Source organism: Knufia obscura, assembly GCF_036327395.1.
Source record: "Knufia obscura strain CCFEE 5817 isolate CBS 148926 chromosome Unknown scaffold_2, whole genome shotgun sequence".
NCBI classification, from domain to species: Eukaryota; Fungi; Ascomycota; class Eurotiomycetes; order Chaetothyriales; family Trichomeriaceae; genus Knufia; species Knufia obscura.
Genome location: NW_027042688.1, coordinates 2635467 through 2663394, shown reverse-complemented (window position 1 = coordinate 2663394; position 27928 = coordinate 2635467). Strand labels below are relative to the sequence as shown.

At 51.6% G+C, this 27928-nt stretch overlaps 14 protein-coding genes across 14 annotated transcripts; 3 read left to right on the top strand and 11 right to left on the bottom strand.

Annotated features, from left to right (window-relative positions):
- Nucleotides 1-34: 34 nt before the first annotated feature.
- Nucleotides 35-1768, bottom strand: PMZ80_002842 (uncharacterized protein; the record flags this gene model as incomplete). Its single annotated transcript, XM_064871274.1, has 1 exon — nucleotides 35-1768. One exon carries the CDS (start codon nucleotides 1766-1768, stop codon nucleotides 35-37), a length of 1734 nt encoding a protein of 577 aa, XP_064733727.1.
- Nucleotides 1769-3828: 2060 nt separating this feature from the next.
- Nucleotides 3829-4749, bottom strand: PMZ80_002841 (uncharacterized protein; the record flags this gene model as incomplete). Its single annotated transcript, XM_064871273.1, has 1 exon — nucleotides 3829-4749. One exon carries the CDS (start codon nucleotides 4747-4749, stop codon nucleotides 3829-3831), a length of 921 nt encoding a protein of 306 aa, XP_064733726.1.
- A 2878-nt stretch (nucleotides 4750-7627) lies between these two features.
- On the top strand, nucleotides 7628-8200 carry PMZ80_002840 (uncharacterized protein; the record flags this gene model as incomplete). Its single annotated transcript, XM_064871272.1, has 1 exon — nucleotides 7628-8200. One exon carries the CDS (start codon nucleotides 7628-7630, stop codon nucleotides 8198-8200), a length of 573 nt encoding a protein of 190 aa, XP_064733725.1.
- Nucleotides 8201-8493: 293 nt separating this feature from the next.
- On the top strand, nucleotides 8494-9246 carry NAS2 (putative 26S proteasome regulatory subunit; the record flags this gene model as incomplete). The annotated part of the gene is made up of 1 exon (XM_064871271.1): nucleotides 8494-9246. The coding sequence occupies one exon, from the start codon at nucleotides 8494-8496 to the stop codon at nucleotides 9244-9246; it is 753 nt and encodes a 250-aa protein (XP_064733724.1).
- A 565-nt stretch (nucleotides 9247-9811) lies between these two features.
- Nucleotides 9812-10740, bottom strand: PMZ80_002838 (uncharacterized protein; the record flags this gene model as incomplete). The annotated part of the gene is made up of 2 exons (XM_064871270.1): nucleotides 9812-10266; nucleotides 10380-10740. The coding sequence occupies 2 exons, from the start codon at nucleotides 10738-10740 to the stop codon at nucleotides 9812-9814; spliced, it is 816 nt and encodes a 271-aa protein (XP_064733723.1).
- Nucleotides 10741-12118: 1378 nt separating this feature from the next.
- On the bottom strand, nucleotides 12119-12997 carry GSP1 (GTP-binding nuclear protein gsp1/Ran; the record flags this gene model as incomplete). The annotated part of the gene is made up of 4 exons (XM_064871269.1): nucleotides 12119-12456; nucleotides 12509-12662; nucleotides 12715-12807; nucleotides 12929-12997. The coding sequence occupies 4 exons, from the start codon at nucleotides 12995-12997 to the stop codon at nucleotides 12119-12121; spliced, it is 654 nt and encodes a 217-aa protein (XP_064733722.1).
- Nucleotides 12998-13518: 521 nt separating this feature from the next.
- PMZ80_002836 (uncharacterized protein) lies at nucleotides 13519-13983 on the bottom strand (the record flags this gene model as incomplete). The annotated part of the gene is made up of 1 exon (XM_064871268.1): nucleotides 13519-13983. One exon carries the CDS (start codon nucleotides 13981-13983, stop codon nucleotides 13519-13521), a length of 465 nt encoding a protein of 154 aa, XP_064733721.1.
- A 140-nt stretch (nucleotides 13984-14123) lies between these two features.
- PMZ80_002835 (uncharacterized protein) lies at nucleotides 14124-15021 on the bottom strand (the record flags this gene model as incomplete). Its single annotated transcript, XM_064871267.1, has 2 exons — nucleotides 14124-14818; nucleotides 14904-15021. The coding sequence occupies 2 exons, from the start codon at nucleotides 15019-15021 to the stop codon at nucleotides 14124-14126; spliced, it is 813 nt and encodes a 270-aa protein (XP_064733720.1).
- A 515-nt stretch (nucleotides 15022-15536) lies between these two features.
- fsf1 (Sideroflexin FSF1) lies at nucleotides 15537-16725 on the bottom strand (the record flags this gene model as incomplete). The annotated part of the gene is made up of 3 exons (XM_064871266.1): nucleotides 15537-16312; nucleotides 16363-16496; nucleotides 16622-16725. The coding sequence occupies 3 exons, from the start codon at nucleotides 16723-16725 to the stop codon at nucleotides 15537-15539; spliced, it is 1014 nt and encodes a 337-aa protein (XP_064733719.1).
- A 932-nt stretch (nucleotides 16726-17657) lies between these two features.
- PMZ80_002833 (uncharacterized protein) lies at nucleotides 17658-19042 on the bottom strand (the record flags this gene model as incomplete). The annotated part of the gene is made up of 2 exons (XM_064871265.1): nucleotides 17658-18768; nucleotides 18903-19042. The coding sequence occupies 2 exons, from the start codon at nucleotides 19040-19042 to the stop codon at nucleotides 17658-17660; spliced, it is 1251 nt and encodes a 416-aa protein (XP_064733718.1).
- A 1145-nt stretch (nucleotides 19043-20187) lies between these two features.
- PMZ80_002832 (uncharacterized protein) lies at nucleotides 20188-20827 on the bottom strand (the record flags this gene model as incomplete). Its single annotated transcript, XM_064871264.1, has 2 exons — nucleotides 20188-20775; nucleotides 20822-20827. 2 exons carry the CDS (start codon nucleotides 20825-20827, stop codon nucleotides 20188-20190), a joined length of 594 nt encoding a protein of 197 aa, XP_064733717.1.
- Nucleotides 20828-21714: 887 nt separating this feature from the next.
- PMZ80_002831 (uncharacterized protein) lies at nucleotides 21715-22821 on the top strand (the record flags this gene model as incomplete). The annotated part of the gene is made up of 1 exon (XM_064871263.1): nucleotides 21715-22821. One exon carries the CDS (start codon nucleotides 21715-21717, stop codon nucleotides 22819-22821), a length of 1107 nt encoding a protein of 368 aa, XP_064733716.1.
- A 277-nt stretch (nucleotides 22822-23098) lies between these two features.
- PMZ80_002830 (uncharacterized protein) lies at nucleotides 23099-25101 on the bottom strand (the record flags this gene model as incomplete). The annotated part of the gene is made up of 3 exons (XM_064871262.1): nucleotides 23099-23892; nucleotides 23939-24892; nucleotides 24951-25101. 3 exons carry the CDS (start codon nucleotides 25099-25101, stop codon nucleotides 23099-23101), a joined length of 1899 nt encoding a protein of 632 aa, XP_064733715.1.
- A 482-nt stretch (nucleotides 25102-25583) lies between these two features.
- Nucleotides 25584-26771, bottom strand: PMZ80_002829 (uncharacterized protein; the record flags this gene model as incomplete). Its single annotated transcript, XM_064871261.1, has 2 exons — nucleotides 25584-26707; nucleotides 26765-26771. 2 exons carry the CDS (start codon nucleotides 26769-26771, stop codon nucleotides 25584-25586), a joined length of 1131 nt encoding a protein of 376 aa, XP_064733714.1.
- Nucleotides 26772-27928: the final 1157 nt, after the last annotated feature.

Below are 27928 nucleotides of genomic sequence, written 5' to 3'. Positions count from 1 at the left end.
TCCAACGGAGAGTGATCATGTTATTAATATTAATCTATTGTTGTATCATGTCGCTGAGGTAGCTCAATTCGTCTAGAAGTCGCTGCATACTCTCCGAGTGCACAATATCGTCTTCACGATTGTTTATGGCAACATCACGATCAGTATGCATTGACGAAGTATTGTGCACAAAACCTGCCAGTGGGCGTGGCGAAGCTGGCTTCAATGTAGTCTGCGATCGGCAATCGTATTCTGGCAAGGTGTAGTGCTGGACCTGACTGGGTAGCGCCACGACCTGCGCGGCTCTACTAGCGTCCAATTCGGCGAATTCAGCGTCCGTGCAAAAGTTGGAGGTGGAAGGTGTGGTACTGGTGCTAGAGGTCATGCTTGAGTAGCTGAAACTCGCCGGCAGGGATGGCTCGTTTGCAGCGGTTTCTGCATGGAACCTGCTGTTTTTCATTTGGTTCCTCCCGTCAAGTGATGGCACTGGTACTGATGTATCCACGTGTATCGAAGATGTGTCGGAAGTCGTGGTCCAAGCAGAGAAATGACTCTTTTCGTGGAATGCCCTACTCATAGAACACATTTCGGTGCCAATAGTGGTAGCAGAAAAATGGCTCTCCAGCTGCTCAATATCCAGTGGTTGACGTCGTGGCGGCGACTCTCCAGAGATGCTCATAGGATAAGCTGAGGAAGGTGTATTCGGCAATGTCGGCAACCTCTTTTCGAGATCTAGCTCGGCCATGGAGGGCATGTCTTCGGCCTGTACATCGGCAGGAGTGTTTGCCTTGGATGCCACTTCTTTCAAAGCACTCAATGGGTGATAAGTCGATTGCAGTAGTGGAAGACCTTCGCTGGGTCGTACTTTCTCGACTGAGATCGCGTTGGGTGGACTCAAATGTTCGCCGGGCGCAGATCGATGTTGGCAATGCTCACCAAAGGACAAGGTCGGAAGTGTGTCATCGGAGTTCGCTCTGAGAAGCAAGCCACGCTGCGGCGTCCGCGCTCGATCTGTTTCAGCGTTTCCCCTTCGAGAGCCCGCTTGACGTTCCGCCGATACAGCACGGCGAGTACTGATCATCTCGTTGTCTGCCTTGGACTCTGGGCTCTGCGAACGAGCTGTGCGGATACGGAATGCCGCGCGAAGTCCGCCACTCAGAGCACCGCTGGCCGAGGGCGTCGGGTAAGCGTCCACAGACACCTTCCTTGGCAGTCGAAGGAATCGTGAGGCATTGGGTGTCTCCTTTGACGGCGTCGTAGTGCGAGACATATCGTTGGTATCGGGACACTCAAGCGTCGGAGAAGTGCTAACGCGCAAGAGTTCGGGTTTAGCCGGAGCTGGTCGTGGATTTATGAACTTGTCCTCAGGGCGCATGGTTCGACGCTCAGAGCTTGTTGAACTCGTACTTGGGTTTCGAGATCTATTTCCACTGAGAGCATATGGTACGTTCAAAACGTTGACAAGTTGACCGGGCATCATGGGACAATTCGTTGTGGCTCGTTCACATACATTGTGAAACTCCAATTCATCGTCCACCTTGTAATGATACCAATATGTTCCACCCATCTTGAGTCCACCATCTCTCGATCTGATGGCCTCGCTTGGTCGACCATCGCATATGATATTGGTGAAGTTGAAACAGCCAGACCAGTACTCGGAGCCTGACTGAAGATCCTTGTGCATAGGATATCCTATTGTGAAGTTGTCCCAAGACCCATACAGCACCAGTGTTCTCGTTGAGCGCGGTGCTCTGACGCGAAAAGTGATTAATGTAGTTGCTGGAGACATCTTGAACCTGAAATAACGACTGCTGCTCGGACGCCTAATAAAGCATGTATAGTAATGAGCGACTTATACCAGTATCGAGGTCAGTACAAGGAAATGAATGAATATGCGAACACCAAGGAAAATCGTAAGAACTTCGTCGTCGTCGAAGTATCGAGCACCAGGCTCTATCGGAATGAACCAAATGTTGGAGGAGAAAGCCAGCAACGACTTTGAGATTTGAGGCTGTTAAGAATCTGTCCCGACAAATTACAGATTTGAAACTGACGTTGTAATCCACCGACACTATTTTCGAGCTGTTGAATCCGGCTTTCGAGGACCAATAGCGAAGAAGTAACAATGACCCCTTGTCTCGAGAATGTCGTTGCGACAGTCGTGCAAGATGTCGCTAAGCGCAGCGCGGCTGTTTGAGATTGAGGGCGAAGGTGTTTGAGCTGCGAAATGAGGTGCGAGCCAATAAGAGGCGGCAAGTGCGATTGCCTGGCGGTTAGTTGATCAGGTAGGAAGGTCCCAAGCCGAAGCGCTTGCTGAGATTGTGATGTGGTTTACTTCCCAAGTCGTGCCGAGCATAGATTGTCAATAACCACGGCGATCGCACAGAATCATCGAAAGGACGCTGTATGTCGGAGAGACCATAAAGAAAGCAACATGTTTACCTGTGGAGACAGAGGTCGAGAAGAAGTATCGAACGGCAAGTCACGACAGCCCCATGCACCGTCTGCATCTCCAGCACCACGAGGACGATCTTTGACACGACTTCATCAGATCCCCTGCAAACTAAAGCCTGTCGAAGTCGAGCTTGTCACACTTTTGAGCTCAACAACCATAAAGATGTTGCCGAAAGCGTCACTGTAGACAAGGTTCAGGAGTCCAAACAACTTGACGTGGAGCTACCAGCCACAGCAGGTGGACCAATCCCTGTGGACTGGAGGAGACAAAAAGCCATTTTTGGCTGTGGTCACTCAGGCTACCCTGTGAAACAGGAAACGTGGCTTGTTAGATTGACGGATAAAGTGTAGTTCGAACCCAATCTCGAGGCCAAGAGAAGCGGATGCGGCTGATCTGTGGGATACAAAGGCATTAACGGATGCTAAACCAAGAAACGGAACGGAGTTCACTGATCTGGCTGGGAAACAACCAATCAACTTCTGAGACAGCCAAGACGAATCCCGTGCTTACAACAAGATTCAGAACTGTTCGGATCTGTATGACGAGATGGCCAGCAGCTCCGCCTTGTTCCTGTGGCATGATCCCATTAGTAGCGATCGCTCTTCGTGTGACGCGGCAATAGAAGTACTGAGTTACAGAGTTGTTGCTCAAGCTTCATGTTCGAGTAAACGACGAACGCATTTACCCATAGACTGTCGTTGGCCCGGTCTAGAACTGTGTCTGGAGAAATCTTTGCTACAGCCAAGCTCGTCTCGAAACCTGACACAAAGGGTGCACAAGCAAGGCGTTCTGGGGGAGGCATTCCGTTTTGTTTTAAGATTGCAGCGGACGTTGATAGCCGAATCAGAAGCAGCCCGCAAGCGCCGCGCTAGATCACTAAGCGAAGGTCAAATTACAAGGGCACGAATCATGCTGGATGCATAACTTGAACAGGGTCGAGAAGGTCATACGTTCTGCAGTCCATACGAGTATCATGATTGAATTCCATTAATTATGCTAATGTACACGCCCAGTTCATCGGCTATGAAGCGATATTGCAGGTGAAGCATTCGTTCTTTCTCAGTCATATCTGTGCGAGCTTCTGGCTTCGGATCGGCTCATGACCTGATACAACTGCGACCAGCAGCAACGATAATGTTGTCTCGCCCGCAGCTTCGATGTCGGCCATACACCAGTACCGGCCCGGACTCAAGGTGAGGATGTATTCCAGTCTTGCGATACTGCACTCCAGTCAATATATTGTGGCTGCAGCTAGCAGATTTGAAGACTGCCTCCTTTGGATCCAGGACCAAATGCAATGACAATAGTGCAGGCTCCACAATCATCATATAACGTGGAGATCGTGCAGTCTGATCAACGTATGGTGTGTTCATTCTTGGGAGAGTCTCTTCACTTTATCTCTTGCGCAACGCTTCATCCGAAGCTCGTTTTCGATCGAGTCTTCGATTGATTGCGCCCATCGTGACCTTCATAATGCCTTCGGCCGTCAGAACCGCACCATCAACTCCACTCCATGGTACAGTATCGACCATGTCGCGTACGCCATGCTCATCTGCCAGAGCATCATCAAGCTCCTTCAAATCCTGGGCAGCAGCTCTGTCTTGGCCAACTTGGAAGAACTGAATGCCAACTTGCCACGGTTCAGCACCCATTTTGTCGAGCTTCTTCGCGCTACTAACGATCGCAGATTCGACATCATCAGTTGCAACTCCATCGGTGATGACAATGATGTTGAGCGGTTTTACAGTGGCCGCCTGACCACGGGCTTGTCTCTCAATCTCTTTTGGCAGATCCTTGAGGTATTGTTTGAGGATCGCATTGAGTCGAGTCCCAGTCGGCGTTCCCCCTGAAGGTCGCACGCTTCGGAAAATCTCCTGCACGGCCGCAGTGCTTGTCACATTGGTGTACGCCCCAATGTTATCGTTCGCATATGGGTTTCGATTATTGAGGAAGTATACATCTATACCATCTGCGTCCTGCTCAGTGCATATGGGAGTGATCGCGCTCAATGCGTCCGAAGTCTCCCTCCAACTTCGACCTGCCATTGATCCACTGTCATCGATGACAAAGACTGTATCGAATTGGCCTAGGAAGGCATACGGTGAGTCGGCAGCTGTTTGGAGCCCTGATCGCGATGATTGAGATGCCATGACTGGAGGTCCTGCTGAATAAGCTGGAGGTGCTTCACTTTTGGAATCGGTCGCAGGTTGTGCGGTCGGTCTGAAAGAGGACGTGGTTGTAAAAAGGCTCTGAGTGTTCGAATCCATGGACGAAGTCTTCGACTTGCGACTGGCTAATCTTTTCAAGAAGCTCATGTTGCCTTTGGAAGGTAGGTTAGATGAGGAATGACAAGAATCGAAACACGTTAAAGAGATCATGGTCTTCGTTGTTTGTACCTCGTGATACAAGTGTCAGACGTGACAAGGGCAAGAACAATGGTTTCGGCCGCTTCCTTCGGTTGAACTTTGGTTTGCGTATTAAGGAGCCGTTCGTGTTAGCGCTACAGTGTTCTCCATGGGAAGCTACGTTGGTGAGCATATATATTCACTGCCTCTTGAATCATGAACACTGTATATTGGGACATTCAGGAGGCAGTTCTCGTTACCTACGAGGTTGGTCAGGCAGAATTTGCACTGCACACAGTCAAGAATGCTCTATGAATTCTCATTTTCACCGTGTTTTCTCTGAGCAGTTGATGTTCAAACGATACCTGTGCTCACTCAGATAGTCATTGGTCGCTGGGCGGTGCTGCCAGGGAGGGGTGTTCTGGCCACAGTGACTCCACAACCAGTAGCTAATTGGAGCGCACAGTGCAAGGCGCACTTGCTCCAGCGGCGGCTCCTAAGGCTGAGTCTTCGTGAGCCTTGCCTTAGCCCGGAAGCGTTTGCCGGGCCCAAGCTCGCACCGAGTCTGACCAAACACGCAGAGAAGGATCGAAGAGGGCAGACTTCGGAAAAGCCAGAGACCTCACTTGCATTCACTTGTTTAGCCATTAAGAGAATCCTTCTGTGCGTCTGAGCTTTGCTAAGGCCACAAGCCCCGAAAGATGCTTGCAGTCGTTCTTGCAAATGGCAAATGTCAGAATCCCCTTTTAAGTGCAGCTTCAGCTGTGATCCGTGAGTGAAGTTTCAAAGCACGTGTTCGATGGCCAGTACTTCATGTCTATGCCGGCCTACTGATGATCGTTCTTGCGGTATAACATTGTAGGATACCTTGTCAGCGCATCAAGGAGTAGATACCTTGTAGCCCATCAAGAAGTAGGTGCACAGGGGCGCGATCGACGAAGGGACAGTACGTCGTGATACTTGTCATCATCCGCTGCTGCCTTTGAAGTTTCAAGAGTTATCTTACTAGTAGGTACCTGCGATGAGTACTACATATATCGGAGCAATTACTACGCGCCTGCTCCGGCCTTTCAACCCTTTCGCTCCTGCTTCGTAGCGATTAAGACAAAAATTATTCTCCTCGTGCCAACGACTCTTGAATATGACATTGCGACAGCTAACCTCCTGGTAGGCCGGAGCTCTCGGCAGAAACTCGATGTACTCCTTAAGCACAACTGCAGCCACAAAACCAGCAGGCAAAATAGGACAGCACTCCACACAAGCCTCGTCGCAAACGTCGACTGACTACACTCTGTCAGCCAGCCAACCCCTTCTTGGCTGCACAAGCTCAGTATGCCTCCATTGCGGCGCCTACTACTGTCACAGGCATTTCTATGCATCACACAGTACTACGTTTACCACAGAAACTGCCTCAAAGAGTGATCCAGACTTCTGCTCTGAAGTGATACCTCTTTGCATCATTGAGACTGTGCATCGACCTCCTCAGATAGGCTTGCTCACGGCGTGGGACAAACTCATTAGTGGGAGTGGTCGTCTGCACCTGTGTGATGAAGCCTTCCCACGAGCTGCTCTGACACGACCAATACGTTGCCGGGAACACGCACATGTAGAAGCCCCCAATGGACGGGCATCCGGGGCTCGACCAGATGAAGCCTGCAAGTTCTCTGTTCGGAGCCGGAGACATGCTCGGTCACCCCTTGTCCTCTCACCGAGCCTAGACAATACCGATGTCGAAGACTCTGGTGCTGAAATTGCATCCACATCAGACGCCACTGCTCGCCCATACTGTCGTCCAACATTGCGACAGCCCCCTCCCGCTACTCCCAAACTGGATTCGACCATAAACAACCCTAGCAATGCAATTCGAAGCGTTGCCGACCCAGGGGTGAGACCAAGGAAGGATATTAGGATAGACAGTCCGGCAAAGCGGCAGGAACTAGACTTCGCTTGTCGGACATCCGTGGCCATGTCGAAGTGCCCCGGCCCGCCACCGCAGATTCCACCACCGCCTCGTCCATGGCAGAGTGTTCTGCCTAGCTCAAGGCTTGGGAAGCAATCCACCGAACTCGACAGACCATCGATAACAGAGGACTGCTCCAGCCAGAGCGACACATATCAGGATCCTAATTCCGGATCGATAGGTCCAAACTAGGAGTTTCGAGGCCTTTACAGAAGTTCGAAGGCGGTGGCCCCGCAGTCATCTGATCTAAGTGCTGGACACAACAAGAACGACGACGACCAACTGGCAGATGCCGAGACGAGCTCCTACCGGGACAGTTCGGGTACACAAAGAGTCGTTTCCTGCTGGGACCCTCTGTCAAGACGGTTGCGACTAGCCCATCAAGGCGATAAGGCGTTCGCGACCTACCAAATAGACCAATTTTCCGTAGGAGCCTCGGACGAACTTCCCCATTCACTGCGTACCGAGCATCAGAAGCTCATGCACTCAAGAGGTTTCAATGCAGCTGGGACTGTCTCCTTGTCAGGGTCACCACGTTCGTGGAATCGATCAGCAAGCAAGAGTGAAAATCCAGCATCATTTGCACAAGAGATGAGGAAATTTTTGGATGATAGTGAATGCGCGTTACTAACTGAAAATGCCATCGACCCTGGATCGCAAGCCGAATGTGAGAGCGATGGGTCATCGAGTGAGACTGACCACGAATCCATCCTGCGACTAGAGCCACCTTCTCTGACCTTCACCAATACTTCTGCGCAGACTTCATCCTCGATAGCAGATATGCCTATTGCACGCGCACTACCATCTTCGACTCTGTTTGGCCTAGAAATATCCTCTTCCTCAGGCTCGTGCCATGGGGAAAACCACAAACCATGCGAAAAAAACAACATGCCAGCAGAACATGGTGGCGCAGAACGACCTAAGGAGAAACAGGCGTATCCACGAGCTGCCAAAATGAATTTCGACATCGACGAGCTTGAATTGTTCCCGTACGACAGCTCGAGAGCCATGGTTTCTGCCGATAAGCAAGATGCAAAGGCAGAAGTACAAGAAACAACAATGAACAACCAAGACTTCATGCAACACGAAGAAGAGAAGAAATTGTTGCAACACGACGAACATGAGTTACTCCCAAACCGACACAGTGGTTTCGAAGGATCAAGTCATGTTCAATGGACCAGTGATCTGCCTGACCAAATGGGTGCGCTACTGGAGTGCGGCAGGAACGCAGATCGTGAGAACGCTGTTAAGGACATCGTCGACGCGTATTTGGCGGCAGATGACGACCTTCCAGATGGCAAAACATATCGTCAAGCAGTTAAGCGAGGAGGATGTGAATGGAGGCGGAAGAGGGAGGAGGAGAAGGCTGTTGCCCGCAGAATTTTCAAGTCGCCATTAGACTGGAACGATGCTACGAAGATGAGAACGTTTCTGAAAGAGTCAAGGAGGATTTGGGAATGAGGACAAGTCTTCTCTCGTAGCATGAATCAGGATAGGATCGTGAAAGAGTTTCAAGATCGCGAAATATGATCTCTGCACGTGACATGCCCTGCAGCATGCGGGCTTCTTCTCCACGATTCGGACCAAACAACCTTGCATCATCCGTCAGTACTGTATCACCACGCATTTCAAAGTTGCCTTGCGCATATACAGTACTACATACCATTCCACCTTGTATTACCAGTCTATCAGCAACCCATATCTCTACTCCCACACAGTCCAACTCACCAACCCACCACACAACAAACCCTGACATGGGCCTCAAAATGGACAACTTCACCGACCCAAACCTCTCAACCATCCACGTCCCCTCCGGCCCCACCACCTACACCCACACAACCCCCGACTACAGCACCCTAACCCTCCCCCAACTAATAACCCGCAAAGACAACCTCGAGGCCGAACTCAAGGCTCTCGGTTCAGTCCTGGACTCCCACGGTGTAACCATGAATACCACCCTGACGACATTCGATGGGTATCCACGGGCGGACATCGATGTTGCGCAGATACGGGTTACGAGGAGTAGGATTATTTATTTGCGGAATGATTGGAAGGGGCTCATGGGGAGGATTGAGAGGGGGTTGGTTGAGCATCATGAGGGGATGAAGATTAGTGGTCAAGATCGAGATGGAAAGAGTGAGGAGGAAGAGGGGGATGTGTCTACGACGTCAGAGAGCGGGGAGGTGCAGACAAGTTCGAGCCCGCCGTCTGCGCCTGAGGCCCCGTTCGCGAAGGTGAATACAGTTGAGCCTGGCAGTCCAGCGCACGAGGCAGGCCTCAAGGTGGGAGATCTGATCCGGCGGTTCGGCAGTGCAATCTGGTCGAATCACGAGAGATTGAGGAGGGTGGGTGAGGTGGTACAGCAGAATCAGGGACGGCCGATTTTGGTGAGGGTGCAGAGGAAGACGACGGATGGGGTTGGAGTGCAGGAGTTGGAGGTGAGGGTTACGCCGAGGGGTGGGTGGGGTGGACGGGGTAGTTTGGGGTGTCATGTTGTGCCGATATAGGAGATTCGGGTCAGCGTGTGAGACGGTTGGGCGGTGTTTGGCTGGCAGCCTTTCGAGAGAATGTATTAACAATACCCAATTCACTATTGTGGCAGAGGCGGAGAACTGCGATGTGCTGTGGACAGTGGTTTCCTCGTGCCGAACACCGGGCTCACAATGCCGTTCGAGGGAGGCCATTACTATGCGATCAGCTACGGTGATTGCTTGATTCTATTCTTACAGTGTATGTTCACATCGGGCATCTCGTGGAAGCGGACAGTCCTTGTGCATCAAAGCAATTACACGACGACTATCATAAGAACTCACGACGTGACGAGAGCACGGAATGATCAAAAAAACTCAATCATTTCAATCAATATCATTCATTGACCTTTTTGTACAAAAAGCCCATCTTGCAGATAGATGGCATCGATCCACCATTATGCAGATACAGGAGATCACTACCGAGTATCCGGTCTGTACAACCTCAAACTCATATCAGAAGACTTGCTTCCAAAGCATCATGCGACCACGCCTCCCTATGTACCACTCAAGAATCGAACACGCTCTCGACTTACAATGCCGCTTACAAAGCAAACATCGCAAGTCCAGCGAAGCCAACAACACCAACGACATTCGCAAACGCAGTCGGCAGCGCAGCAGCACCGGTGTATGGCTTTGGTGTCGCGCTCGTGGCAACAGCTGCGGCGGAGCTGGATACATGGCTAGCATACACGCTGGAGCTAGCCTCGGCGGCCTTGGTGGTGCTGGTTTGGACCTCGGGGGCCTTGGTGTAGCTGTACTTGCTTGAGCTTGTTGCGGTGCCAAGTGGGGTGGTGGTGGTGGTGTTCATGGTGGTGGCCCAGCCGTACCAGCTCTTGCCGCCGTCGGGGTAGGAGGTGGAGGCGAAGGTTGTGACGGCGGAGGAGGATGTAGAGGCGGAGGTTGTGAGGGTTGTTGAGGGGGTGGATGTGCTGGCGGATGTGGTGGTGGTCTCAGCGCCGCAGGATGAGCCCTTGGTGACGGAGAATTGGGTTGAGTCTGGAGTTGTGTTAGTGACGCGTGTCAAGGAAGGGGGGGAGGCGCGTGGCGGGCGTGGTAGGAGCGCGCACTCGACACGCGTGTAACGATGTGGTTGGGTGGGTATGACTTACATTGGAATTCACCAGTGCCATCAACAATGATCAACATGCCGTAGCCGGAGTCTGTGTTCTGTGTGCCCTCTGACAGAGAGCAAGGGACGCTCCATGAGTAAGAACCTGCTGCTGCTGAGACACCCTCGACGATGGCAGCGCCCTGGAGCTGGCAGTTGGAGCCTGGGCCGTTGCAGAGAACCAAGCTGACGGTCTGGCCGGCGACTGAGCTGGGAGCCCAGGTGACTGAGTAGGTCTGGCCTGTGGTGACTGGGGAGCTGAGATCTGGTGTGAGGAGGGCACCGAATGTCTGCGAAGTTGGCTGGGTGAAGGCTGAGGCCGCGGCGACGAAGCCTGCAGCTGAGATGACGGATTTCATCATTTTGATTTTGGTAGGATTAGTGATGTTGGGAGTTCCTTGTAATTCGTGGGAGAAGGACGGGGATATTGTTTGCAGAAAAAGAGTGACTGGGGTGTAGAATGAATGACTATTTTAACAAAGAATGGCAGATCGACTGGCGAATCTAGATTTGTGAGTGAACAACACGGTTGACGAGGAGAGAAGGAGGTTGAAGGTGGTCGAGCGCCATATTGTATTCTATTTCACTTCTAGTTTGAGAGCCCGTACCGTAGATTGGTGTTGCGTCCAGGGGAAACAGTCTAACGAGGCTAAAGATGGACTCGGTGCACGCCACGAGCGCATAACCGGCCTCTTGAACGCTTTAGGCTATAGTCCAAGCTCGAAGCAGCTAGCCGCAACTCAGTATGCAGACTTGAACCAATGACGTGCAGTGAAGGGGGTTTACCCATGCCTTTCACTTTTGCCTGACAGTTTTATCAAATTGTGATTTCTATTGGTTCCGCGCATCATGCTTTCGATCGCTTATGACTTCAGCTAATTTCTACCCGGTGGCTTATGGGGTAGAGTTTCAGAGTGATCTTTTGTCTGCACCACCAGCTGGCGCAACAAGATGCCTGTTTCTAATCAAATGACATCGTCCTGCACATCTCGCGTGGTTTCTTGCCTGCAAGGAGATTTTACACGGTGATTGTGCACCGATGACAGAACGTGGAGCACTTTACGATTCCTTGTTCATCGATCTTTGCCTTGAAGCTGGCCGGTGGTTCTCAGCGCTTGGTTCGACAGAGGGTGGTAGCTGACAGACGTGCTGACACGAGCGCGCAGGTAGTCTGTCGATAAGCACAGGATTACGAGGCCAAAAGGGTTTCAAGAACGCCTTCAGTCCAGCCTTGCGGTGCTGTTACTCAACATGACTGGACCACGGAATCTTGAGTCAGCAAACCCCGATCCTCGTCCGTAGCGGAGCACTTCTTGTAGATTAACTCGATGAGACGAAATAATTGTCACGGGCAGATTGAGCCCGTACACCGTGATATCTTTGCGTGACTTTTCTATATGCCTCGCTATGCTTCTGATTGTGTAATGATCTATCGTAAGTCATCTGGCTTGCTAAAGGATATCGATTGTTGGTATTGAAACCATGTCCTGGAAAATGTGGTTGTGATGTATCCTCCAGCGACCGGCTGTATAAGAGATGGCTCGCAGCTTTTGACAGAAGTATCGCCTTGCGCTGGCGCGGCGATCCCGGATTCAGAGGCCGAATATCAAATATCAAGGATCTTCTTCATCCCCTCGCTCACCCAAATCCCACCATATTCTCCTATGCAATCCGGCTCCGTTTGTCATGCAAGCTCATCAATTCGCCTGAGGTCGTGCCTCTTCTCGAGCGGTTTGTCATTTACAGATCCTGGTCATCCTCATCAGGCAGAGGCATGGCAGCGGCTTCGGTCATCTCCTTCTGGTATGCATCGAGAGTAGCCTGGTCAACTGTAACCTCTGGTGGTGCAAGAGCTGGAGCTGCAACGAATTCGAGGGTGCTGTTTCCGACCAGCTTTCGGGCGAGCCACAGGAAAGGCTTCTCGAAGTTGTAGTTGGACTTGGCCGAGATGTCGTAGTATTGGAGGTTCTTCTTTCGGTGGAATGTGATGGTCTTAGCCTTGACCTTTCGCTCCTTCACGTCGACCTTGTTACCGCAGAGAACGATGGGGATGTTTTCGCAGACACGGACGACATCACCTACACCTGATTAGCCGGGTCCTGCCTGCTTGTTTGAGCCTGAAATGCTTACGATGCCAGTTGGGGACGTTCTTGTATGTGATTCGAGATGTGACATCAAACATGATGATGGCGCATTGGCCGTTGATGTAGTAGCCATCTCTTAGACCACCGAACTTTTCTTGACCTGCGGTATCCCAGACATCGAATTGGATCTGGCCAAGGTTCTGAGGATGGATTAGTCGAACGCCAGTTGGATTGAGGACTGTAGATACGTACGGTTGAGAAGCCGAGAGGGTGAACTTCTACACCTTGTGTTGCAATGTACTTCTTTTCGAACTCTCCAGAAAGATGTCGCTTGACGAAAGTGGTCTGCGGTTATTTGTTAGCTTCCTCTACGGACATGCGGTGAGTGGTGTATGTGCTGATTGCGCTGAGCTCCATACATGATCTGCGCAACCGCTGACAGTGGAATGAATGAATGTGGTCGTACCTTTCCAGTGCCACCGTCACCGACCAGGACGAGCTTGAAGGTAGGTGGGGCCTGCGCGGCTTCGGCCATTTTGTGCTGTGTTTTTGATAAAGAGTATTGAAATGAGAGACGATGTTCTGCGCAACGGTCAGGTGTATAGTGGTGACCGATGAGAGTGGTTGAGTTTCTGCTTGAGACAGAAGATGTAAGAAGACAAAAAGTTGGGAGTTGGGTAAAGGTGCCTGCTTGGGTTTGTTGTCAGTCGTTGCCTCACCCAAACTTGAGAATTCTCGTCCGCCCCAGCCTTGGCGTACGGAATTGCGGCCTTGTCAGGTCATGTCACGTGCACAGGCATTGAACCAGAAGCACACTTACAACGACGGTTTCGTTTGCCATCGATACTGGGTTGTTGTCACATCTTACGTGAAAGGAGGGGTGCTTGTTGCCGCAGGACAGACGGCAACTATGTCAGTCAAAAACGACATGCAGCGACAGCACTGATATAGGAGAAGTCACAGGCAATAACAGAATCTGTGATGTTAAGCTAAAGTAATTGTATGGTTGTTGTGTCTGCTTCTGCGCTTTTCTAATTTCTTGTGCGCATTATTTCTTCACAAATCATGGATAGCTTTGTCTAATCTTGGCCGCTTGCGTGGCACCGCCTCCTCTTCATCGTCAACATCGGTTGTCCCATCAAGGGCACCTGCAATCTCACCACCCAGCACAGTCTCTTCCCCCTCCACCTCATCATCAGCCGTCTCCTCTTTCGCTTCGAGATCTTCCATCGTTACCAACACCATCCCACCTCCACCCAACTCACAAGGCGGCCAAACCGGACCCAACGCACCAACCGGCAACCCAGCCGCAAGGTTCCACTGACCCTGCCTGACCCTCACAGCATCCCTCTGACCAGCTTTGTGCTTCATCTGCTGTGTCCATTTCTTTCGCTCCTCCTCCTTTCCCTTTGGCATAATGAAAGCCCGGTTGAGGAAACTGCTTACGCCCTGGCTGCCTCTTTCGATAGCCTTCAGCACAGTTCTTCCGGGGAGCCAGCGACCTTTGAAAATGGGACCCATTTCAGAGGCGACAGAAGTGTATTCTGGCAATACACGGCCCGCGCCACGACCAGGGACACCTGCCTTGTGACCGGCATGGAGGTCGGTAAGGGCGTAACGTGATGTGCACCACCTTTCCTCAAGTGGATGCCAGTCGGGTGTCATATTGTTCGTGTTTGCGTTGCTGGTGCGATGAGCCGATCTCGTGATGGCCCGACATGTTCCCGGAAGATCCTTCTTCGCCAGTTGTTCAGGTCATCGAGGTGAGACTGGTTCCGCCAATTGAAGGTAGCGTGACCAGGATACTTGTATGTAACTTGATTAACTTGCTTGGGCCTGGGCGCAGTGAGGTTGACAGTAATGGCAAGTTTACCGGTATCGAAGTCATTGTGTTTGACTCTTTCTGTGTCCTCCTCGTGAGGTAAGGGAGCTGTAGCCAGCGAGCGATCTAGAGAAGCGTTGTATTGCGCGAGTGTTGGGACGTTTCCAGTGGCATCTGTGTAAGGAGTGTTGCGATCGAGTTCGTCGGCTGTGTGTTGAATGCGTGCGGTACTGAGGTTCCAGTCATACGCCTCAAGGTAGAACAGAGCGTCTCTCAAATCGCTTGTAGGTGACATGGAACTGACGAGGGAATGGATGATGCCGAGTTCGGTAGTGGTGATGCGCCGTGTGCCAATGTGAAGAAGTAGCGATTGTGTTTCTGGCGAAAGCAGCTCGGCGAGGATGGCTCTCTTCTCGGCGACGATGCCGGTCCTAGCGAACATAGCTGCCGTGAAGAGCACTGAAGTGGGAGTGGTCTGTCTTTTGTGCTGCGCTGACAGGTCGTCGTGCTCGGAGTCAGGTCGTGTATCAATACCTATATTGAATTTAGTACATGGAGATGAACCCAAGGTTTGAGCACGCCTGGAGGCCCAGAGGTGCTTGTATAGGTTCTTGCTTACCATTGTCATCGCTTTTGTCGTTTGCTTGACTTTCGGGTTCCTCCATGTCAACAAACTTGTCTTCATGACTTTCGGCAGCACGCTCCTCCGTCATTTCTCCGAACGACCGCTTGGACATATTGTTCTGCTTTAGCTACTAGAAGCTGCTGGCTGGGAGAAGATACTGTATTCTTCAATGTAGTTCAGATGTCTTCTGCCCAGTTCGCGTCTGTTGTATGTGAGCACAGAGCAGGAAGAGAACAGAACAGGCAAACTGGGATTTCGAGGAAAAGAGATGGGAGATAGTAGAGGAACAATAGGAAAATATGACGCTCTTGTAGTAGCAAGGAAGTGCAAGCATCGAACAGAAACATCGAAAACGAGGCCAAGGGACGACACGCGTTGAACTCGAATGCAAGTCACTGTATGAGGGCGGCACACCAACGACACGAATAGTGAATCTGAGCTCGTCGACAGTCATGCCAAAATCCTGGTGTGGTCCGCTGACAGGCCCTTGCTGCCATGAAGAACCGTACGCTCATCACTATGCTCTCTGGACCACTTCTGTGTACCTCATCGTACTCACATGAACATGTGACAGACCAACTGAAGCTGCTCGCGCCTGTATGTCGTTCAAACTGTGCATTTCACCGATCATATTCCCCTATTAAACTCCACCGTCCCACCCATTCCACCTCTCTGATGGAACTCGTCCTCCAAACTACTCGCCATGACAGCCTGCCTCTGCGGGAAGGCGGCCAACGCAAGAGGTAATGCAAATATACTCGTCGTCAAAATCAAGCCAAGGTTCACTGGCAGCACCATCCTCGGCCTCTGCTGCAACCACTCCGTCTTCTGCAGCCTCACCAACACCAGCGGCGGTACAACCATAATCGGTGTAGCATTGAGCACACGACTGATCGCAGTCTCGCCAACAGCTAATGTAGCGGCCTTCTTGCTCTTGCCTAGACTTTGCACCTCCTTGCCTGTTCGTTCTCTTTCTGCTTTCTCTTCTTCGGTCTGTACTGGGAAGATATCTATGCCGCGTCTGATCTCCTCCCCGCGCATGAGGAAGACGTTCAGGGCGCCAGCACTTGCGACTGCTGCGAAAGGGACGAGACGGCCGAGGATCATGCGGGTATTGGGAGAGACGCGCTTGAGACGGGGGACGATTGCGTTCAGGCCCAGGGCAACTGTACAGGAGGCTGATACTGCTGCGAAGTAATTCTGGACGAGCTGCTTGCGGGTGAGGGAGGTCGATTTGTTGGAGTTTGCGTTATTGATCGCAACATTAAGAGACTGGTTGGTGATTTGCCAGAGGAGGGTGCCAGTTGTGCCCATTCCTGGCGTGAGCATGCCCGCCGTGACTACCAGATTCGACAGGACAAAGCATGACATGCGAAAGGGAAGCAGGACTGGCTGGCCGGTATCTGCGAATGTGGTTTAGCAGTTGTATCCGAGCTCGAGCTGGCTGCCATACCAGGATGAAGTGTGGAATCTATTATCTTCTTCGCCTGCCATATCTCTGGCGTCATGTTCTTGACTTCGCCTTTCTTGTAGGCCGTGACCGCTCGTTTGGCGTTTTCGAGACCTGAGGACGACACAAACAGCGTCCTTTGGTCGATGTTAGTGTAGATCCTCGTCACAACTGAAAGCGAGGAGCTAGGAGCTCAAAAGTATGTACCTTGAGCATCATGATGCGATGCGCCCGGTAGGAAAGTCGCGCATGTTGTCCCTACCTCGGATCTGCGATATCTGCTGATTGTCGCACGCGGCCCCAGTATGTCGACAGGTCATACTGTGATGTGGGCAAGTCTCGATTGCCTGGCAGAGAGGCCGACATGATGCCAGTGGGAGGTCTGAGGACCCGGCGGCAATCGAGCGGACGAGATTTGAGCTCGAGACTGGCTGTGAGCAGTTGAAAGCTCAACTTCGTGCTCACCGATGCGGGAAACTCGCAAGCTTGAGGTTGGTGAGCTCCATACAATTCTCGGCCCGGTCAGCTTGGCACCGATACAGGCGGGTACCTACCGACCAAGTGCCAAGGCAATGGGGGGAAAGCTGAAAAGCTGTCGTTCGTATCAGCTACTTAACACTCTGGCTGGTTCGTAAAGCGTTGCATTCTTCCTACTCTATGAGCGCTCCAAGTCTATGTCAGGGTGGAGTCTACGGTCAGCTGCCGTTATCATCTACGCTGGTTTTTTCCGGCTGGTCTACTATGCTCACGGGCTGATTCTATCCGATCAACTTCGCTCATCGTGCAGCTTCGAGAAAGGTCGCCGCAGATGAGATTAGGGTCCAAGTCGGGAAAGTCTTCAAGCTGGGCGAAATTGTTGAGGCTCACGATTTGATGGATAAGAATAAGGCAGATGGTAAGATTGTATTTCTGATATTGAGAGAATATCGCAACGGAATGATTGGCGCAAAGTGGATATGATGATAGCATGGGAGACGCTCATTGATGTGGTAAAACTAGACCTTGCTGATAAATGCGATGTAATATCTATGCGATATGATCCAACATCATGGCGCGTACCTGAATCCAGGCGTTCCCTCCAACACATACTCTCGTCCTTCAGCCTGAGCCTGGTCCGCCAGCTTGTTCTGTCTCTTGAAATACATCGACAAGCTGAAAGTAATTATCATATACAGTATCAGCATCGCTATCGTGGACCACATGCCAGGCAAGTACAATGGCGCGTCCTTGGTTTGAAAGATAGTAGATCTGACAGCGTTAGCATAAACAATCTTTGGTTCACATCTTGATATTGGCACCTACCCAGCAATACCTCCAGCAGCTCCTACACTGATCATAACTGCAGCAACAACACCCTTTTTCTCGTTTCGTCCAGTCTGATTGTTGCCATACGCCAGGGTTGCAGGAATGTTCGCCTGACAGCCGAAGACAGCGAGGAATAGACCGAAGTATCGAACACCAGGTGGCTTAGGGTAAAGGATGAGTAGGAGGCCTATTGCACCTATCCCAGCTTGCGCGCAGAGTATAGGCCACCTTATGCGCATCTTATCACTAACATAGGCCATGGAGAGACTGAGGAAGATAGCCAGGAGGTAGGGCGGTGACGAGAGCAGCTGAGCCTTGGCATAGCTGAAGCCCATCCCCTCCCTCAAGATGATCGGTTGGAAAAACGCCAAAGAATATACCGAGGAAGCACAGACGAAGTACTGTATGCTGTAGAGCATAAGTTTCCAGTCCAGAAGCATACTCATGACTTCTTTTGCGCTTGGATGTACGACGTCCTTTCCAGACCTATCGACCTTCACTCGTTCGATCGCGATATGCTTTTGCCTGGCGTCGAGAAATGTGACCCGCTCCGGAAATTCGACCAAGAAGAAAGGCGCAACAAGGCCTGCCACAACGGTGGCAATGCCCTCGATGATGAAGATCCATCTCCAGCCTGCATGGTACATACTGTCTGGTCCGCCGACTCGGATCAAGGATAGTACGTAGGCGAAGATCGGGCCGAAGGCAGAGGTAAACATGGAAGCCATGTAGAAGATCGAGATCCTCCTTGCTGTCTCGTATTGCTTATACCAGCAGCCGATTATGTAGACACTTCCTGGAAAAAGACCAGCTTCAAAGGTTCCGAGCATCGCTCGGAGGACGGCAAGCGCGGTCCATGTGTGGATGAAACCCATTGCCAGGACCATGAACCCCCAGGCCACGATGAGGAAGCTGAGCCAATATCTTGCACCAATGCGTCGAATTACATAATTCGAAGGCAGTTCGAAGAGGGCGTACCCTATGAAGAAAACTAGTAAAGCTACCGAATATCGGGATCCAACTGTGAGCTGTAGATCTTGGGCAAGACCTGCGATATAGGCGGCAGAGATATTTGTGCGGTCGAGGAGCGACAAGCCGAAGACACTGGGTAGGTCAGACGATACGTCAAGTGACAGGTATCGGATACTTGCACGCATAACATCGGGAAGACTCTGAAGTCAATTTTCCATCTGTACAAATTTCAGTCACAGTAGGAAAGATCATGACTGGTTACGAACACTAGCTTTCGCTCCTCCTCAGGTGTCCAGTCCTCGGCGGACGATGACGGCGATTCTTCATCCTTGCGGAGAGAGTTGTCGGAGGAGTGTACGGTGTCTTCCTCGATGTGCGAAGTATTGATCTCCTTAGCGTCTGCCATGGTGAGACTGTAGAAGCAGAGGGTAGGATGCTGAAGTTGAATGCTCAAGCTAGGTCGTACATAGAAAACGAAGAAAACTTATGCCTTGGACCCCTGCGGGAAGCCATGATGCAAGTCTTGTCCCTCGGCGTGTAGTCCTACTCATGCGTGGTCGATACCGAGCACCTTCTGTTGCCTGGCTGAACCCAAGCCGATGCTGTCTCGCAAATGAAGCTTCTGATCATCACGACGCGAAACGTGGCAAGCGGCCAAGCTATAATGTCCACATACGACCGCAATTCTAGATCTGGTCAGTGGTGGATGAAGACAAAGATCCCCATGCCAAGACGCATGGGGAAATCCTTCGTTGGTAGATGCTGGGGCTGCCTGTGGAAAAGACAGATGCCAAGTAGATCAAGGTCGCTGCCAAGATGAGCACGAGTCAACTCCCCGCGTTACCACTGACTCGAGCGTTGCAGTGGACTAGGATCGTGGAGAAGCGACTGGGGCAGGTTTTCGAGAATGCTGGGTCCGTTTTCGAGATGTATGATCAGGACAAGAGGCGACCTTGACGGTAGCCATTGTCAAAGAGCGCGGTAGCAGCAAACCAACTTGCGAGAATACTTAGGGAACATAGGTAACATCCGGAGAGCGCCACTGCAGCTATCGACACTACCAGCACGTCGACAACTGTCAATGCTTGATCTCGAAGATACGCGGCTGATTCTCTGCCATTGCACATGTGGAAGTGTACTGCTGTTTAACCCCGATGTATGACTCCAAGAATTCATTTACTCCCGACTCCAAGGCTTCAACCAGGGCGCTGTCCATTCGAATGTTCGGCTTCGCTAGCGATTGGCGATACTGAGGAGTTCCCGGCGTTGGAACGTCCGTAAGAAAGACTCGGGAATCGCTGTCTCAAACTCTTTCATCCACGTCCTCACCAGTAGGACTAATTGAACAGGCACTAGTGCTGACGAGCGCAGACCAGCGCCAGCATTGAACCAGACCTCTCAAACTCATCATCATCTTTGTAGGGAAAAACCACATTTACCAGGTAGCGGTGGACGGGAAGACCTTATACTTAGAAGGTGCTCCGTAGCTGGCTTGAGACCAGAAAGATATCTTGAGATTCTTTGCCACCAATGCGATTCAAGCTGAGTCTATCAGGATAACTGCCCAACCAAAGACGAGCCGAACCCTCGTCTAGACCGGTTTTTCTGCTTGCCCTTGCCATCCATAGGGTGATCCTTTTCCCACTGTTCATCGGCCCTGAAGGCTTCTACAGCCATGTCGAGATCCCACTGACTGCCTTTCAGGTAAAGCTGTGCCATACTGTACTCTGCGCATTTTGTGGTTACCATCCACCTCCTCACTTTGTTCTTCCTCTCCTCTTGCTCCGGATCTGGAGGCGAAGAAAGTGGAGGCCCGTCGTAGTAAGAACGCGGTATCAGCACGAACTTTCGCGCAACGAGTAGCGAATCGGAAAAGAGGCTGTTGTGTTTGCGCAGCACATCCTGAGGCACCCGGTATGCTAGGGATAAGGAAGAAAGGGTGTCCTCCGGCGTGAGGAAGTGAACAGTATCTTCTGTGTCTGCCGGCGGTCTGATGGGCGCCTGACCGCCCAGTCGAGCTTGCGCTCGAGGCGTTAAGGACTCGTAGGCCGGAGGAGGATCAAGCGGCTTCTTCTCGTCATCCCTGTAGGACGGTGGTAACCGCAGACCCTCGGCCGGGAGCGCCGAAGGCCCCGTACTCTGCTGACAAAACGGACAGTATGTTCGAAATCTTTCATTCTTGTACTGGCATGTGGCGCATATTGTTCGTCCGCAGCATTCGAGGCGGCGATCTAGACATATTGGCTTCTCACTCTCGGTATCGTAGGGCACCTTAGTGTCAGCAAGGACAGTGGCGCAAGTACAGCATGCCTCAGTCAGGGACATTGTGCGGATAGATTATGAATGATGGAGGTGCAAGAACCATGGTGGCCACTCCTGGATTATGAATTGATGAAGGCCCTCCATCGAGTCTCCTGCGTGGTGACATCAATGACAGCCGGCCTTGTCTTATCGATTGGGACGCGTCTGATTGCCTGAGGCATCATTCGACTACGCGTCAAGTTCTAGATACAGGGTAGCTCCTTTCCAAAGATAAGGTTCTTATTGATACTCTCCGGTCAAAACCTCGTGGAAGGGTGCTGACTCACTCACAAAGTCGATCGTGATACTTCTGAAGTGTTGTAAACCTCATGGTCCCAAAACGGAACATGCCGCACTCCTGCGCATTGAATGCCTCTGAGACACTGGCTGAGTCAAGCTGAGACAGACCACTCGTCAGACCGATATCCCTGGTAGTACTCAAGTCATGGTCTACGCTGGGGTGAAGAGAGACAGGAACCATGTCACTCTTTTTAGCAGAAGATGTCGTGGGTAATATGAAGTTGGTAGAGTATCAACAGCCCAGACATAAAGTGCTGCACCATCGGCCTTTTCTGTGGTCAGCGCCTGCGGTTGAACGGTCTAATAAACTAGCTCGTCCTTGGTTGTCGAAGCCCATGGCAGTTCTGGCGCCTATCGACAGCGTAGTGGCCGTAACACATATCTTCAAATATCTATCCCTTCGTCGACTACAGATCTGGAGGAGCATGCAGCCTTTGAGTTCAACTCTAGCAGGTCCGACAGATCAGCGAAAATACCATGGTACTATTACGACTATCCTTTAACTTGTTCCAGAACAGTGACTCCACCTTCCCACGACCAAGGATTGAAAGCTTGACCTCCCTACTGGCTGGCGATGGGCTAAGCAAATACTCTTGCTCGTGCGAGCAGGTTCAGAATAACAGAAGTGTCGTGCGGAAACTGGGTCCCAACTTCAGCTTCTTGCTGCTGAACGAGCAAAGCCTTGAAGACCTGATGACTGAGTATGCAGCATTCTCCTCCAAGAACGCCGGATTGCTCTCGCAGGATCAGCAGGAAGATTTGCTTTTCCGTCTCAAGACTCATTGCAGTTGCGGAACTGTCGAGATTACTTCTGCAGTGGTCAGTCTGCCTAGCAATGAGCAGCCAGCAGAGCGTCGTCCGACCAGAAAACGCACAATCGACGAAATCTTTCCGGCACCTTCGAAGAAAGCCAAGGTGGAAGAGTCCCCTCTCAAGCTCGATCGAGGCTGTCGCACCGCGCCAGCGGCTCTCAAGATATTTCGACAGTGCTCTGGACACAGTGACAGGAGAGCAGCTATCAACAAAGGCTTACTAGGAGAAATTAAAGCGGACGTCAACCGCGAACGCCGAGGCAGAATCTACATACTCCAGTCTGCAAGCAAGCCAGGCTTTGTCAAAATTGGATCTACTCGAGCTCCCCTGGCTTTGAGCCGCTTACAGGAGTTGAGGAGATGCTTCAACGATCTCACCTTTGTGAAGCAGACAACCGACGTGTTGTGGCCCATTAAGATCGAGCGTCTGGTTGCAGCGGAGTTTGTGCTGCACCGCAAGTATCAGGATTGTGCGATGTGTGGGACACAGCACAACGAATGGTTCGAGATCGATGCATTAACTGCAGAGAAGGTGATTCAGAGATGGTCGAACTGGGTCAACAAGCAGCCTTACGACAGTGGGACCAGAAAGCTCAGGACAGAGTGGCACAGAAGATCCGAGATCAAAGCGCTGCTTTCTTGCGAGCCGGGCAAGTACGAACAAGACAATACTTGGGATGAGTACACCAAGATGGAGTTCGTGCCCCAAGCTGGTCGTTTAGACCGGATCAAATGGGTGCAATTGGTCGAGAAGTCGACATTCGGGTTTTGAATCGCTTTAACCTTTCGGGCCACCCCAGCCTCCCTATAGGACTGGTGTTGCTCAGCAGCCTCCTCAACAATTGGGAATGCCAGAAAAGACCCATTCCATCTATGTATCTAGCGACTTTTCACCTCTACCAACAAGCTCCTCCTATCGGACCACAACCTGATCACCATGTATTGACTAAGAGGCATGAAAGGAACCAGCAGCGAGCGTACGTATGTCTCTATGCGTCCAAAGATACCCGAGTAGTGCCCATCCATCTCTCGGCTCTCTGCCGGTCAATTCACGATGAATGATCCGGCTTCTTCAAGGCCTTTTGCAGCATTTCCGCAACCACATGAAGTCCATCGAGTGCTGTAGTGATGCTAACAATACCGTCGGGCCTCACCAACGCCACAGCACCTGCCTCTTGCTTCACACAGTATGTGTCATAGACCTCTTGATGGGCAGTATGCAGCCTCATTTCAGCTTGGATGTAAAGCTCCTGTGGCATGTCTTCCCATCCAAATCCCCCCTTATCGTTTGGCTGCAGCACAACCTCCTCGACGAGCCCTTCGTACTGCCGTACCAATGCACAGACTCTTTCGATGGCCTGTCGAGACCTGCCTTTGGGGAAGTCCTTCGCTGCCAGAACCAAAATTCGGTATCTCCCGTCCGAAGGGAAATCTTCGTGCAGGTCGATGGCAGCCCCATCGGCCCATCTGTTGACTTTGACGTTAAACAGCCTCCGACCAGTTCGCAAGACGCCGGTTAACAAGTCCTTGCCTTGCCATTCCACGGCGTCGTTTTTCTCTGAAACAAGTAGGCTCGGTCGTTCCTCCATTCCGCATGCGAGGACCTGCTCACTCATTTCTCTCCATATATCTCCCCATCCTAGGCCTTCCTGATTCCAGCGCTTGTCTGAGCTGACCACCCTTGCCGCCCAAGCGCGTCTCTCGTCCTCATAGCTCCGGAGCACCTTGACAGGTTCAGGTGTCAAGCCCAGCAGGTCGTACGCCAGTCTCCACGAAAGATAATACGAATCCTGGGTGCTGATGTTGAGGCCCTGTCCTTGACGAGGACTATGGTTATGACATGCTGATGAGTATTAGCCAGATGCTGCCTCACCTGCGTGACCACTTACAGTCTCCCACCAGAAACACTCTTGGATGGCCAACAGCATCATCCACAATGAACCGCTCCGCCAATTTTTGCCCAACGCTCCATGTCGCCCACCATATCGGATAAGTCCCTGCCTTGACCTCGACCTTGTACGGCGCAAATAGCTTAGCAGCCCGGTCAAGAACATGCGCCTTTGTAATCTCCGCTTTCCTTCGTTTCACCTCGTCTCGACTTCCGCCGCCTTCTACAACGACAGACTTCTTGTCCGCACTAGAGCCCATATCGACATAAAGTCGGCACAAATTATCACCATTTGACAACCTCTCCCTCGGTATGAGCAGTCCAACATTCCTATTGCCATCAGTTGCGTCCATGAACCGCACGATACGGCGAATATCAGGATGATCTGACGTAGGTACAAAATCTATCACTCCCCAGACTTCGTCCGTAGAGTCTCCTTGCAGCTTCACGTCGAAGCTGCGTCTCACAACAGAGTGCGCCCCATCAGCACCAACCAGATACTTCGTCCTCACAGTCCTGACCTGCTCGCCATTGCGAATTCTCACAACAACAGGGTACTCAGGATCGTCCTTGTCAAAGCTAGCCCCCAAAACTTCAGACCCATATTCCACGCCACGCGCAACATACTTAACCAGATCATCACTCAACACCTTTTCAAAACGCCCTTGATGTAACCCGTAAGTCTGTCCAAAACGAGCTGGGCTGAAAAAGAAAGGATTGGCAGTCGTCTTCTCGAGGTTACCAGTGGCTGTGCGGGTCCATTGACTGGACTCCGCGAACTCGCGGCCATACTTGAGGACGTCGTGCTCCAGGCCCAGTGTAGCGAGTACCTCGACTGTGCGAGCAATGATTCCGTCTGCGTGGCCAAGGACTGTACGATGCGGTTTTGGGTCAACGCACAGGACGGAATCGTCACCCAGCCCGAACCGGGCGAGCAGTAAGGTTAGGAAAAGGCCTGGAGATGATGTGAGCAATTACTTAGGTATAGTCGGCCAATGCCCTCAAGCACGAACCTGATGGTCCAGCACCGGACACGACCACCTCATATTTGCTCTTGCTCGGTGTATGTGGTGGGCTGAGTCGTGGGAGGGGCCATGCTTTTGAGTAGCAGTACTTCTCAGCCCACTCATCGGACACATCGAACTCCTCAGTCAAGTCCGTCATTATTGTAGCACTCGTCTGAGCAAAAATTGCAAGCGATGCGAGATCCTAGCCTCGTTGTCCTTTGACAACCAGAATATATACTCTTGATGGCACACATGGTAGCGAGATGTTGCAGGCATGAACATCCCTGTCAATCTGCCCCTCGCCATCTAGCGTCTACCAAGCAACCGGCGCCCTGCAGAGAAAAGAGGCCTTAGATCTCTCACACCGCATTATTCCATTAATGCTTCAGAAAGCCAAGGAGGGTTTCTAGTCAAGACGGCTAACTACTTGGGGCAAGTCATGCGAGGAGATTGGCTGTCCGGGCGGAGGGCGGGTCCTGCAAAGCTGGGCTCTAGCTCTGCGTAAGCAGAATGAATAATACTATCACCATAGGTTCTATATTATAAATCTTGATATGAGGCGCATCTAGACTGTAGCTAACGTCCGGTTTGAGGATATTGCCCTCACCCTTCATGCCTGGACTGATCAGATAACAGTCCTTAATCCGAGTATAGATCGACAGTCTGCGCTCCAATCTTCTGTCCGCCCTCGGCCAGAGGCACGCGGTACAACATGAACGGTTTCTGCCTCAAGTCCTCGCCCCCAGTCATACCCGGCATCCTGAACAACTGATTGGCGGTGAAGTACAAATAGCCATCTGTGCCGATACTGAAAGTATCCGGCCAACCAATCCTTGGATCCCTCGCATATGTTGACACGGAAGCATTGGCTGGGTTGAAGATAACGATTGAATTGGTTTCGATGCTACCAGCATACACCAATCCGTTGCTATCACTCTCCAAGCCATCAGCATGGCCCTTCTGACCCAGATTCATGACTGATGCTTGCGCGAGAAGCTCGCTCGCTGGACCACTATCGAGTAGTCGTGCCGTGGGAACAGCGTAGAGATATCTCGATGCAACTGGACAAAAGTACAAGGTCTCACCGTCGGGCGAGATAGCGATTCCGTCTGCGCCACCGCTGAAGCGCCTGATGGGAGAGCCGGTGCCAGGGTTTGTGTACAGAGGCTGGCCCCAGATGGTAGCGAAGAACCGGTCTTCACCTCGGACTTGCATCGTGCCTTCAAGGTGGCGCCAGGATTTTCCGGTACCAAGATCGACTATGATCAAACCATTGCGACCTTCATTGGAAGAGTCTGTGATATAGCCTACACCTTGACCTGATTCCGTGATGTCGAACCGAAGGTCGAAGCGAATATCGTTCAGGTAAGACTCAGGGTAAGCGACCTCAGGCGGGAAAAGTATTGTCTTGATCACACTATTGCTCTGTAGATCGACTCCGATAAGCTTTGGCCCTCCGTATTGAGATGCAGTAAGTGTGCCATTGGGAAGTGCTGCTCTTCCTGTGTCTAAGATCCACAGCCTGTCTTGAGCGTCGATGACCACGCTTTGAACGCCAATGAGGTAATCTGGAAGACCTTTGCTTCGTGCTGGGTAGGAGCTGTAGTCGTAGGGACCATCGGGGGGAGTATTGATCTCAACTGACGGGTAGGGAGTCTCGGAGGAGCTATTCACCAGTTCGGCTACTTGATAACGGGTATTTTCAGGATCGAGGCCGAGGGGGTAGTTCGAGAAGAGTCTGCCAGAGGCTGAGACTGCGATTCCTGGCAAGGTCAGCTCAAGCTTGACTTGTATGAGACACATCCTCACCTGTTGGCCACTGGTCATAGTATCGGTGCACTACTTCGAGCGCAGGCCCGGCTACTCCTGGGTCTTGGGGATCCTGCTGGGCAAGCACAGTCAAGCCAAAGAAGAAGAGGGGAAGCGTGTTCATGGTCATCGTATGGAAGCAGGCAGCATGCTATGCAGTAAAGATGTCAAACAACAATCTGCGCCAGTGCTTTGCTACTGTAGACGCTCGAAGTGCTCACCTTCGCCTGCTGTCGCAGCATCAACCATAGTCGCGTATGTCACTCATCCTGCGACTTCTTTCGAAAGACCGGGGAGTTCGCAGATCTCGCATTGAAAAGGCAGGAGATACCCTGCTTGGCTAGCATTAGACGCAGAAATGTTGTACAACGAGTGGACTCGACAAGGAAGTAGGAGGGTAAAGAACTGATTACAGCACCACAGGTTCGGCAGATATTCCTCAGCTGCTCCGCGTCATTGGGCAGGGATTCTCGGCTCTTGGCGCGGTTTAGGTAGAACATTGAGCAGTGGTGATAATGTTGTCTTCAACGTCGCCCAGACGATGTGAATTGTACCGCAGCTGACTACATCAAAGGTGGTAAAGAACTAAGTGTCGTGAGCACTCTAGATGGCACGATGAAATCGCTCGGATTCAAGGTGCCGTTTTTCCTCCAACCAGTCGCATCGCAACCTAGCAGCCATAACCATACATTGCGGTGAGCAAGTTTTAGGAGCATCTAGTGTAATGGTCGACATGTTTGGCCATCGACCGAGCAGCGCGTACCAGCCTATTATCGGCGCAGACTTCTCGAATCTAACTCAATATCGCACAAACCGGTACAGGCCATGACTGGAACATCCTTGGATTGGGGTACCAGCAGAGCTACAGAACCAACACTTTCACCTCGTCAAACATGTCTGTTCACTTCCTGTTGTTGCTGTCTTGACTTCTTGTACCACCTTCGTGACCATTGTCGTTATTGACAAGTCATTGTCTTTTCTGCTTGTCGCAATCACGTCTTCTAACAACCCAAGCCCATGGCAGCATTGCAGCGCGCTTAGTTGGCCACGAGAACACAATACCTGGAGGTACTCGTGATCACTCAGCGTGCGCGAAAACACAAATTCGAAATCCTAGGACGACGCCAGAAACTTCTGCGGCTGTGACAAGCCCTTGAATCGCTTGTTGCAGAGAC